The 13,471-nt window shown below is 42.6% G+C and overlaps 1 protein-coding gene across 4 annotated transcripts in view; it reads right to left on the minus strand.

Annotated features, from left to right (window-relative positions):
• PDZD2 (PDZ domain containing 2) overlaps positions 1-13,471 on the minus strand; it is a 143,375-nt gene that overhangs the window by 23,441 nt on the left and 106,463 nt on the right. For 3 of the 4 annotated variants that reach the window (XM_076361794.1, XM_076361792.1, XM_076361795.1), the window contains 8 exons: positions 11,041-11,155; positions 9,247-9,320; positions 8,856-9,081; positions 7,690-7,807; positions 5,338-5,470; positions 2,406-2,487; positions 1,322-1,425; positions 387-555 (listed from right to left, as the gene is read on the minus strand). In XM_076361794.1, the coding sequence (XP_076217909.1) occupies positions 387-555; positions 1,322-1,425; positions 2,406-2,487; positions 5,338-5,470; positions 7,690-7,807; positions 8,856-9,081; positions 9,247-9,320; positions 11,041-11,155 (1,021 nt within the window). The remainder of the gene's footprint in view (positions 1-386; positions 556-1,321; positions 1,426-2,405; positions 2,488-5,337; positions 5,471-7,689; positions 7,808-8,855; positions 9,082-9,246; positions 9,321-11,040; positions 11,156-13,471) is intronic. The other variant, XM_076361793.1, reaches the window with a different exon arrangement.

Raw genomic sequence — 13,471 nt, forward strand, 5'->3', positions numbered from 1 at the left:
TACACTGCTATATATGACATTTTGAAATTGTGTATTTGAGATAGTTATGAACACTTTCATTTAAATGTAATCAATCAGATGATCATCAGTCATTTGAAAAAAACCTGCAGTGCTGTCAATCTAGTTTCGGCCAAACCAATCAAATAAAGTCATTTTCACATAATCAGAGCAGCAATTTGGACAAAATACCATGGAAACGTGCATTTATGAGCATTGTTGTAAACCCCTTCCATTTTCCAGAATTTCATATGATCAGCACTGGCTTGCACTACGCTGCCAGGCATTTCTTACCAGCACAGGAATCATCACAGCTCTCCTGTAAAGCAAACCAGTGCTCAGTGACTCTCCCCATTAGCCAAATGACCAGACACATTTCCGTTGCTTACTCAGGTTGCCGGGAAGAAGAGAGCCATCATCCAACAAACTGTTTCTGCTCTTCTGACGGAGCTGCTCTTCGTCACAGGAGCCAGTTACAGCATCAGAAAACGAGAGCTGGCTCGTACTGTCGTGCGAGAAGTACTGGGAAAGCTCTGCCTCGGAGCTGACAGATCCCTGCTGAAAAGAAGTGAGCCTGGTGACCGGCCGTCATCGATGTTTAGAGTCCCTGTCTGCATGCAAGCACCACAAACTCCACTCACATCGCCCTTGTCAATAAAGGAAGTTTAAAGCCAATTTTTAAAATAGAGGACTTGTCAGCATATTGAGAGCCAAACTGTCAAACTTGGATGGCTGAAACACTGCACATCAATACATTTTTAGCCAGTATAATAAATAAAAAAGGATTCCAAATCCCACTACTTTGCAGATATGGTTCAATGCAGAAACAAGGGATGAAACCATTCACTTGTGTAATTCCCTTTATACACCTTCTGCACTGAGAGAAGGGAAAGGTTTGTACCTCTGGACACGGTTTGTATGGCTTCTTTGGCTCTCCCAGGAAAACCAGAGACTTTTCCACCGCAATGGCTATATAAAGAGAGCAAGCGCTCAGCCTTCTGCCCACGGGCTGAGGTCTCTCCTGCTAACTTCGCCTCTGTGTCCCACAGAGCAGGGGTGCCTTCAAGGTGGCAGGAGGTGGGAGCACACAGCTTTCTCTGCCTTGCTCTGCACATCGCTCCCAAAGGCTACCGCCACACAGACAAACAGGAGCTTGCTGCTGTCATGATTTAAACGTGTGACATAAGAAACAAACCCTTTTATGGAGCTCATGTCACAGGAAAGGAGCATAAAGGTTTAGTTTTGAACTCCTTGATCAAGTAAGAGCTTCAGTAAAAGCTGAATTTGAAGCAGACGCTGTATTTATTGCATCTAATCCTTTTACCCGGCTTGCTGGCTCCAGAAAGCGTTTCATAGTCCAGCTGAGGGGAGATGAGGTCTCTCCTTGTTTGGCCTTCACATTAGGAGATGGGCTTTTTTGTACAGCTCCTGTTAAACACAGCTTAGTTAGATGCCAAAAATTAAAGTTGCGGTCCATATATCCAAACAAGCTCCTCATTCACCTTCTGAGCTGGGGGCTGCATTTAATCCCACTTATTATCTAAATTACTTTCCTAAAGTGAGATTTATTTAACATTTCACAAGCTCTCCCTTGGATCAGACGAAACATTATCACGCAGACACATTACGCCAGCCAGGCCCAGGACAGAGCTACGAACAAGAGATGAGCAGGAGATGGTCTTCCTCACCGGCTGGAGCATGCTCCTGGCTAGGTGCAACCTTGAAAGACAAATTAGCAGCCACTGGCAAGGTCTACTTCAAAAAAGGTCTTACCTGACACAGATACAAAGAGGATAATTACAAATCTAACATTTCTGTCTAAAAATCACCTTACTAGTCACTCTGCCACTGCCAAGAGTTTGCTTTTATCCGTAAGATTTGAGGAAGTGCTAAGTCCAGAGTTCAAAAACATCAGGCAAATGCCAGAGCACACATTTTGACATGACCCCAAAGATTAAAATGCAGTTGAAACACATAGTCCAGTATGCAATATCTGGACTTTTTCAAATGAACTCATGAATACTTTCTCTTTTTCTTTTTTTTTTTTTTGGCATCTACGTGGGTAAGTGTACACAGATGGAGTTGATTCCTCCTGTCCTTCCTCCACTGGGACATTGTCCTTCCCATTCATCCTGAAGAAAGGATAGAGCAACCACCTCTTGGCAGTCCTACTTTCAGAACATGGCAGCCTAGAGAAACAGAGCAAGTTAACATCAGCTATAGAGTTGATCCATCTAAACTGGATGTTTTTGCTAAAATTTCTGCAGTGGACAGAGTGCTTACATCCCCCAAACTGTCCTGCTGTTTTGAGGGCCCTCAAAATATTGACGTTGGGGAACCCAAGAGCACGTCCTTAAACCTTCCTGCATCTGGAAAAGGACATATATTAGGAGAGACCATGCTGCTACCTGTGACGTGAGCGGAGCTGGCGTCCTTGCTCTCTCGGTGGGTAGTACGTGCGATTGCTTCATCCATCTCCTGCTCAGAAACCTGAAGTCAAGTGGAAGACAGAGATCAAACTGGGTAGGTGAAATGAAGATGAAAGTCTGACCACTTATCACTACAAATGCATGATTCATTTCAGATATGGTACTATTTTTAAAGATGCAGTAAAGACGACCTAGTTCAGAGCTCCTAAGTCCTGGTCCCCTGATTCAGACTCCCTCCGTCCCACTCTCCTGCAAAAACCAGGAGGAAGAAGCCTGCTGATTTCATGAATTACGCAAACAAATAAAACAGCACTAGACTCAAAGAAATCAAATGAAGCCATTACAGCACAATTTTTACTCAATTAAGTACATTGATTTATCAACAAAATATTACTTTAAAATAGACAAAGGCTGCTTTGTACAAGCATACATCAGCAACAGAAGATACTCTACACTTAACCTACCGGAAGAATACCAGACTTTCCGAGATATTAGCTGTCTTTTTAATTTTAATTTCTCCTTGCTTTTAAAAAGAAAACCTAAATCAGTAATTGGGAATTAATGTTTCTCTGGTTTAAGAATAAATACTGGTTTACTGTATTTGCTAATTTTGTCCTGAAGTATTGCCATGCACTTAATTTTTATTACTGGAAAACTCCATATAATTTTATAAACAGGAACAACCAGTCTGTAGGTATATACATTTAAAAACAGAAAGCAAGTTAATTCTGTCGAAAATGATTTCTACACACATTGCTTTACATGAATTAAAATTCAGCATAAATAGAGACTAGAAACTTGAATCTTTCTGAACCATGAAGATTTGAAAGATTCCTAAGCAAACTCAGCAGTTTAAACATAGTTTAAATGCCACATTCACTCAGAATAACAAGAAGAAAGAAAATTTTGTGGTATTTCTCTTGGAAGTACATGAAAACACCGAAGTGAACATATTCAGCAACAAAATGTACTGTGGACCTTTTGTGTCATAAAATGAGACATTAAGTATAAAAATGTCTAAAACAACATGAGCCTTTGTAGAAATACATCTCTGTTTTCAGCCTGTAGCATGACCTTACAGCTAACCAAAAGCCTCCAGGCTCCTGGGGCACGGGGAGTTCCTACAGGACACGGACCAAGCCCTGAGAGTATGCTCCAGGACCTTTACACAAACCTTTGGGTACAAGATGTCTCAAGAGTAAAACTAGGTGCTGGGCAGACTGCAGTATTTGTTTAAAGCTAACCAAAAATCCACACTTCAGCAAGCTCTGCCAATTTTGATTTTTAGCATCCTCTATGCCTCAGGCAGATCAAACCGGAGAGGGACAAGCTACTTCCTAACTACAATCTGCAGGCTGGCATATTACTAAGAGCTAATAAAATAAAATAAAATAAAATACCCCCCACAATTCTGTAGATCCCCCAGTGCTGTCAGAAAAAGGGTGACAGTGACATAACGATAAATATAGGTCCCCATATGGACACTCCTTCAGAGATCCAACTATGAGGGACTGTGGATTCAATACTGCTGGGGGGGGAAGAAATGCTTTAGGGTGTCTCCAGCTCAACTTTTAGCTTTTCTTAGCATTTCTTGGCAAAGAATTTGTTGTCATTTTAAATATCACTTATGGAAAACTGTTATAGGAGCCACTTAATAGTTTCCCTCTGTTACTGAGTAATAGCAAGCAATTAGCTTAACTCAGTTCATCTTCTCAGCAGATACCTGGTTAGGTCACTCATCGGCTTTCAAGCCACCACCACAGCAAGATGAAGGACGGAGGAGAGAGGGCAGGCTCCGCTCCATGAAGTCTTTATTTCATGCTACTTACAGACTCTCCAAAAAGTCTATATGCCTTAATAATGCAATCAAATTGAACCATCGTGCTGGTTCAGCACAGCATACAGACACCCTAGAAATACTGTTATCTTAGGCTGTAAGCCCAATTCTTACCCCCTCCATGCTTACCTTTAACTAACAGAACCATGTCCTCTTTCTTTTTAGCAGCACAAGGCCTCGCAGCAATGATAATAAACTCTGGGCAATAGACCCCTATTTGTCTATTGTTTGTATATTTGATTTAGCAGAAAATACGCAATTAATTATAAAATAAGAAACCTGAGTTCTCCTAGATATGGATTTATTAAGGCCCCCATTTGTAGTTAAGAGTTCAAAAGTCAGAGCTCTCTGGACCCACTAATGCAAATATTTTTACAGCTTCATTCCTGTTTAAACAGGAAGGTTTTGTACACTCATGAAATTCTTTGAAATATTGAAATAAAAGAAGCTGTTATTCCCTATAGCTTGGTTAAAAGGCTTTTATCTTCTATCATCAATTTTTAAAAATTGCTTGAAAATACTCACTTTGTAAACACAGCCTGATTTCAAATTGCCCTTACACAGATTTCATAGTAGCAGTACATTACAGATTCTCACGTTTTAATTCCTGAAGGAAAACTTTGATCTTTGGACAGATTTTACTTTTTTAAAAACAGTATTCCTACTACTCTATTATAGTTGATCAGTTCAATCTGTTGATATTTATATTCCTGGCCCTAAATTATATTCTACTCAAAGACAAACTCTCTGCAAAATAACTTTAAGAAGGAAGAGGTCTTGTGTCGTATTTGCGTTGCCACTTGGTCCAAGTACCAAGAAAGATGGGAACACTTCACTCAAGTAGTTCCAGGAAAACTGCATTCGATCAGCAGGTGACTAAGTGAAAAGCAGCAGGGACAGTCCAGCATTGCTACAACTTACAAAACTGGAAGACATCATTACAATCCTGGCTTCTTGCACAACACATAGAGAGAAAAATCCAATATTCTTCATTTGCTGCTTTCCTGACAGCAAGACTCGAATTACAGCGCCAGACAAAAACAACCCAGATACACTAACACATTCTCTCCTCACCTTTGGGTTAGGGTGCCGACTAATGATAAGGCTGACCGGACCTGGACCACATTCGCTCAGGATGGCGTAGGCTTCACTTAATGCCGCATGACGCAGGCTCACCGAATCTGCCTCCAGGATCTGGTCACCCCGACTGCAGAGAGACACAGAGCCAGTTAATCACAACCACCTTTTACAAAAACATTCGTGCTTTCAACTGATGGCCAAGCTTTGTCAAAGATACAAGTACATGGAAAAGATCTGACTTGCAAGGACACCAGTCTTGCTCTTCCTCCCAGTGATGTGAATGCTTTAAGTCCTGTTCACTTTGGGAGGGAGGTCCAGAGATCCCTTCTGCACTTACTGTCAGTGCTACAAACCCTATTAAACCAACAGAGAAAACTGGCTGCATTTGGACCAGGGTGAAAGCAAACTTCAATTCCAGTTCTGCATTCAGGTACTTGTTGAGCACAGAAGAGGAAAAATTAGATTCAGATGGGGTGTTCCTTCCCCTCATATTAAATTACTTAACACAAACACTGATAAGAAATTCGTGATTTAGATTTGAGTTTATGAAATGACTCCAGGAAAAAATTGAGTGCGATAAGCCTGTATTTGCTTCAAATTAATGTATAGAACCCATTTAAAAGACAAGAAGAAAAAACAAAAACCTCTGAGAGGAAAGCATAGATTCTTTAGTTTTGTTTTTCCAATTTCTTAACTCTTGCACATGGTGCTCAGACATCTGGAACTATTCAAAAGAAAAGATCATCAACTAGGGATATCATTAAAGCATTCTCCATAATTACTAAAGCATTTGCTTTAAATAGACATTCTCAAACAATCTACTACTGCTGATTTACGTTGGGCTACTTGTGACAGTGGAAATGAGTTTGCACTGTGAGTCCACACGCGAAAGGCAAAGAGGCAATTGCATGTGGCAGCCTTCAGTAACCTGTACTTCTGGTACGGGCTCAGGAAAGCAAAGGGTGGCCTATCAGTTGTGTAATCATGCCGCTGCTCTGCCCATCTTTTAGATTTAAACAGCTATTAGAAACTACACAATTGGAGTCACTTACACAGGCGCACGATTGAGAGGGGGAGCTCAGATATGGAGGAGCTGGGTTCAAACCTCTTCTGGTATTGCAAAGCCAGTATTTGATTAATGAAGTTTTCCAAAAAATCAAAACCATCCTGTAAGTTTTGGCTTATGGAGCCATAAACCGCTGATGGGACAACAGAAGCAACGTCTCAAAGAAGCAAGCTAGAAATCTGGGAAGCATGCCTGGATATAATCAATCACTTAAACCTAATAAACGATACAGTTGTTACATACAGATGCAACCAGCACTGCAATCTTTTCCAAAGAGGCTTATAAGAAAGCAAGTTAGCATTAAATACTGTCTCCTCTAGACATTTCGATATGGTAGGAACTTTCAAGGGTTTTGGCACGGATGCCACCATAAAATTATCTTCTTCCCTTACTCCAAAAAATCAAATTGCTCTATCACAGTTTTCCTGGTGAGCAAGGAAACAGAAGGCACTCTCTACCCATGTGAAAGCAAGGCATTTGCTCAGCCTCTCTGCACCAGTGCTCACGCCACATGTTCAGTGCGGATTGCGTGGTCCCAGCGGGTCTTCAGCACAGCCTCCCCTCCTGAGCGATGCTCCCAGCGCCCACCAGCATTTATGCAGGAATGCAGAAAGGTGGAAGATTTCCTCCAATGTTTTTTTAAAAACGACGCCTCCAGGAGAGGAACAGCAAATAACTTTGTGTCACTTAATCCAACATAAAGCACAAGGGAACACTAGGAATGATTGCTTCTCTCTCTTATGGTTCCTTAAAGACATCCAAACTCCAGGACAGATTAAATGAGACGGGCAGGTTGGCCTGCAGCAATCCTGCCAGACCGACAGTAAGGGCAGAAAAGCGCTGCTGCAGCCATGGGCACAATCAGCTTCAAGAACATCTCCCCCAGCTCTTTTTAAGAGTTTCAGGTGACTGAGCTTTTAGCAGAGCTCTGCAAATTTCCTCCCAATCTGGGGTCTCTGGCTGCAGCTCTGATAAAAAGACATGAGGCTGCACTTCTTGCTGCTCCCCCTTCTCAAAGGGTGCTATTAGGCTCAGTTTTCTGTATAGAGAATTAAAAAAAGAAAAAAAACCCAAACCTTAATGATTATGCTGCTTCCAGCACAGAGAATATTATTTCCTGGGTATTTAATACCACTTTGGAATGTCTTTATTTAAATCTTTTCTTTTTGGTGAACTCTTAAGTACAAATCCCCTCCCGGCTACACCAACCAATTGGTGAAAATAAAGTCTCAATCGATTTTATTGTAAAACCGCTCCAGCATGTTTCTGCTTTAACTAACCTTAATCTGCCATCCATTTTAGCCACTGATCCTGGGGCCAGGCTGTGAATGTATATCCCTGGAGAACTGTTTTCCAGCGTGAGACAACAGGCACCAATGCCAAGCCCAACCCCTGGCTCTGTGAAAAACAAAAAGTACAAAGAAAAGTAGCTGATTGTAATCACACAGGACACACAAGTGTTTGTGTTCCCACATCCCATCTGAGACGAAGACTCATGTATTGTTTCAGGGCTGGCCTTAGGTGCAGTCAGTCAGGAAGTCCAGACCAACAGTGGAAATCAGGATTGAAAATATCTGATCCTGTTTTCTGAGATCCATCACTCCCAGCAAATTTTCTGTGTGCCGTGGGAACCGCCTGGAAATGTCACACAAGGTCTGATCTGGTCCAAGGCACAAAGGAGTAGGGGCAGCAATCCAGTAAAGATGTCATTTAAAATTACTGCACAAAACGTGAGCACAGAAGATGCTGCCAACTGTACTGCTCTCTTTTGTTAAATATCTGCATGGCATCCCTCGGCAAAAAGGCACGAAGAAAGGTGAGGCGTTATCTCTGGTTCAATGATTACCTCTGTCCACTTTCACCTTTGCTTTTCTTCAGGTAACAGCATTCCTAAAGTGGGAAATGCTGGACGTCTTACCTTCTCCCTCCAAATTTTTAATCCAACCTTTAAAATCAGCATATTTTAAGCCTTTAAAATAGGCGTATTTGTCCCACCACATACAGCATATGCTTTGAGTTTATCTTGTGCAATTATTGATAATGACAGCAACCCTCAGGCAGGAGTTCAAACAGCTCATCTGGGCAATTTTGAGCACTCTGCGTGGCTTTGCCTTCCCCAGAGCTGCCCTTTACAAGAAGGGCATGGCCATTTGGGCTGCTGAGAGGCTGATTCACATTTTGCCTGGTATCTCACAGCCTCCCCCTTTCAGCAGGACAGACACTGACTGCTACCTGTAAGAGTTTCCTGATTCTGGAGCAGCAAAGTGTGGAAGGGGGAACTCTTTAGAGGTTTTTGCATTAGAGGATGTTTTTCTCCCCCATCCTCTGGTTTAAGATCAGACGGACACAGGTAGGTGCCCTGGATATTTGAGCCTCTAGCCTATTCCCAAAAACTCCCCTAAGCAGCAGGGGTTCGTTCTCCAAGCCCATTTCAATGGACCCTCACCTTTATTGAGCGTCACATCCATGACGATCCTGTCCTTTGGGCCGGGTCCTTTGCGGCTGGAGGAGGAACCGTCCGCCTCGTCGGGGCCAGGGACCGGCGTGCCACCGCTGGCGCTGGAGCTGGGGGAGCTGGAGCGGCTCAGCAAGGTGGGAGTCGCACAGGGTGTGAGGCTCGGGCTGCGCAGCCGTGTGCGCACTGTCAGGGTCACCACTCCTTTCTTGAGTTGCTGGAGAGACATCAGAGAACCCCAATAAGGCAACACGATACACCAACATTTGTCAGTAAACCTGCATACAGTAATTTCTGGCAGCGAAAGAATATAAAGCCCAGGGTGCTAAATGGCACTGAACGAAGAGAAGCATGAATCTCTCCTGTAGTACATCTATATTACCTTAAACCTCTGAATGGCCTCCTGATGGGTCAGCCCTTGTAGAGACTCTCCATTAACTTCCAGGATTTCATCCCCTGGTAATTAGATACAAAAAATGAAGTCAGCAATATACAGACTACAGAGATTCCTGTACATAAGGCGACCCGCTACTATAACGAAATTAACTCCCCAGTAAAGAGTCTTTTACTGTTCTCAGTTTATTTTCACTTGTCCTAATGACTTTACAAGTTAATAGTGATGAATTAGCAGAGTAAAGACTGTTCTTCAGCAGAGACCCTTAGCTTGGCATTCTCATAATAACAAACAAGCTGAAAACACTACAGATTTTAACTAAAGTCTGAAAATAGATGCTCATAAGATGAAGTCCAAAGGGACTTAAAAAATCCCTTTCTTTTGTGTGTATCAACAGGAGAAACAAGAATCTAAGTGAAACACTACAGCACATCATTCCAAAGCCTGTTCAGAGAAAACTGGCCTTGCTGCAGAAAGCAAACATGTCCTTTTACTAAATGCCTGCGGACGGAGAAGCGAATAGCCTACACACTGCAATAGCAAATGCCCTTCTCACTCCAAAGAACATGTCCTGTCACATTTCTACCTGCTTCCAGGCTCTGGGTCTTACTACTTACACCCAGCTGTGTTGATCTACCTTCATTTTATTAAAAGGAGGGCAAAGTGAGCAGGATCCAGATCCACTTTCTGGAATTTTACTTGAATCTGTGCAAAATTAGATGGGGCGACGCCATCAGCCAAGTCTACCCCTCCTCTCCTTTCCTTGCCCCAGTTAAAAAACAAAACAAAACAAAACAGTATGCAAGCTCTGAATAGCCTGCAAAGGCTTGCTGGGTTTACGGGACAGCTGCTACTGATTGGCTTCCCATGGCAAGTGCACAACCTATGCTGCAGGGATGCGAGCTTCCCTCTGGCAGTAAGTGTGAGAGTTGGCACCAAAAGCATCCTCAAATACAACAAGTGTGATGAGCTATAACTAGAGGAATGATGATATGAGAAGGAGAGAAGTAACACAGGAGCAGCTTGAGAGAAGTAACACAGGAGCAGCTTTCTGCGGATGAGAAGTAAGCTAACCCCTGCAGAAGAGTTGTAAACCATCGCTTTAAACTCATGGTCACTTTGTACTTTCAACAGTGTGTAAGAGTCTGTCTGTCTGACATGGGAGCACTTGGACCAGGGTGCAAACACAAACAGAACAGTCTATACATCCAGCTCAGAGATCAAGACTGGAAAAGCAGTAATAAAATCAGGATGTATCTACTTCTCTAACCAGCTGGGTGATTTTACTGCCAATCCCATCCTTCCTCTTTTCTTTTTCTGGTTATGACTCGTACTTGTTGATTCATGCCAAAATCATACCAAGAGGCTCAGAGAGCACAAGGGCCCAAAACAGCCTCTCCCAAGCATGTCCCTCTGTATAACCCCTTCTTGGACCAGCACCTTTAAGCCAGATGTTGGTTGGACAGATACGTTTCACTGCTATCAATGACCCTTTCCAACTGAAGAATTGCAGCTTATGGCTTGGGCAAATAAAGTTCACTGAAGAGGAAGGGAAAAAACCCCATCATGATGCTGTAGTTTCCCCTTCTCAATATGCAATATAATCAAGTTACCCGCTATGAATGATCTTCCCCAGGATGGACAAACAGGGTGTGTTACATCCTCCACAGCCTCTTGCTGATGGCCAGGTGCCTAAATAAAGCTGTACTTGAATTTTTCTGCTGGACTGAAATAATATCCCACTGTGGTCCTTAACATGCAGTTGGATTCTCTCTACTGTACCTTCTTTAAGCCTTCCATCAGCAGCTGCTGCTCCATTTGGGAATATAGTCTTCACAAAAATCCCCATGCGTCCGCGAGCAGAATCCTGCCCTCCCACAATGCTGAATCCAAGACCCTACAGGAAAGGGAGGAGAAGACACACAGCTGGCACCTTACTCTATCATCACCTATGTGAGAAAGGCTGCCGATAACATAGAAGACAAAGGAAAGATGAAAACCTAATAGCTGCTGCTGAATCGCACTGCCATCTTACCTCTGCTTGCATTTCCTGATTTACTTTCACTCTAATATCAACACACTTATCAACCCAAAAAGTAGCAGCAGGCACCTTAAGCTAAAAGACAAAAAAGCTATTTCAAGATTTTTATTGTTTTTTTAAACACTGGGTCAATGGCTATATGTTATCCTGTTCCCATTTTAAAAACTGTAACACATTGCTTTTAAATTGACAAGCAGTAGATTCCCACCCCTGAGATCTATATCCAGGATTAACTGTAGTTTTCTCCGCTGTCACAGATCCTGCATTTCCTCAGGAAAAAGAAAAGCTTAAGAACATGACATAAGGTCAGTGCTGTAATGTCAGGAATGTAGCTGGAAGGGGGCTGGCGTGGGGGGACTGCCATGCACATGTACATTTTTAATTATTCTGGAGACATGTACCACGTTGTATTTAAATAAATCTAGATCAATACATTCCCCAGGGCTCCATCTGTTAGCTCTTGCCCCTGCGCTGCCCTGGCTTGCTGTGGGACTGTCTTGCAAAGCTGATCAGGGAACGAATGAGCACAGCAGAACAAACCTCTCCCCCTTCTGCTGAGTTATTTCCCAGCCAAATCACTTCCTTGATCCATTCCCCCCCCACATTTCTCCTCTTGTCACCGCTGTACATGTATTTTACAGAATAAAGAGAAGAGTCACTGAACCAGGTGGACAAGGGAAGTGGAAAACTGTTGTGCTTCAGTGATCTGAAGCCACGGTTATTATTAGTGCCTCAGGCAGTGCTCTCCAGCTGAGGGATGCTGCCAGGGCAGGCACTAACACTGTGTTTACAACCCAATACAAGAACCAGCTCTTTTGTTTTACTCCGTGAACATAAAGTAGACTACCACAGTTACGAGCTTCTAGTAGTTTGATAAGACATTACTGATTTCTAGAAAGGAAGCATGCTAGTTCCCTCGTGCAACACAAAATAACTCAACTAACTGTTTACTGTGCAATTATCAACTGCAAAGCAACCTACAGAAAGCAGGAGGCTCCTGGCATTCCCCTGCATGGATACAGCAGTTCTCCCCACGGCTCCGTGGGGTGGGGTGGGAGAAATACAGCTGCAAAGCACAGTGGTTCCCACGTTAGCCCACCTTCCCGGAGATGTGCTGCCACTCCACAGCAGAAAACCACCCCTTGCAGATCTACCTACAAATGAAAAACCAAGGGCAAACACTTGGCTCCCAGCCACCAACGTGGCGACTCTGTGGAAATACTTTTAAAGTCCCAGTTCTGTGTAGAGATAATAAAGCAAATGCTACTGTACAAACTGTACGCAGTGCAACCCCTAACAGAGATGATCACTCAAAAAGTGGGCGAAAGGCACCCAAAACGGCAGCTGTTGAGGTGCTTCATGATCACTAGAGTATGCATGCTCCCAACTGCTTTTTAACACCTTGGAGCTAATTGCAGAAAGGTAGGAGAGGGTGGCTTATTCCACAGGGAGAAATAATCTAATTCTTATGAGAAAAATGAGGTAAAAAAAAAAAAGTACATGAAAAATGAAGAAATATTCACTTGGAAATGTCATGAAAGACCTGAAGCTCCCAAAACAAGGAGAGTTATAGCAACCGTGAGTCAATCTACCCAGAGGAGTCACTATTTCTAACTCTGCTAAACTTAAAGCACAAGCAGTTTGGTTTGTATTTGAGCTTGAAAGTCAAAACAAGTCTTTTTAGTCCAAAACATATCCATCTGATGAATTTAAAGAGTATTTCAGAAAAAGACGTGCATATTTTTAGCATATTTAAATGACAGCTCCAATACTAGTGTGGATTGGATTAGGGAAAACAATACACACCTAGGTTAATGCTTGTCTATTTTCCCTTAGCATTCAGCCAGCTGGTATCTAGCAAATGTGCAAACACACTATTGGGAGGAGAAAACAGGACTCTTTGACCCAGAGAATTCAGTGCTCTCAGATAAGCAATCAACCAGGAACTTGTCTTTGGGTTTAATGCTTAATTTGCAGTGATTCTTTTTTTAATGTATCCAGATTCCACAGGGATAAAATATGCTTGTCCATAAATATGCATGCAAACAGGTACTATTCTGTAGCTGCACCAACTTTGCATAAACATACATATTTATAGATCCATTATTAATATTTCATATCTCAGTAATGACCATATGCACCAAATCAGAATGAAAGCCACCCTGCGTCAAG

The sequence above is a fragment of the Aptenodytes patagonicus genome, chromosome Z (assembly GCF_965638725.1).
Source record: "Aptenodytes patagonicus chromosome Z, bAptPat1.pri.cur, whole genome shotgun sequence".
In the NCBI taxonomy this organism is placed as follows: domain Eukaryota; kingdom Metazoa; phylum Chordata; class Aves; order Sphenisciformes; family Spheniscidae; genus Aptenodytes; species Aptenodytes patagonicus.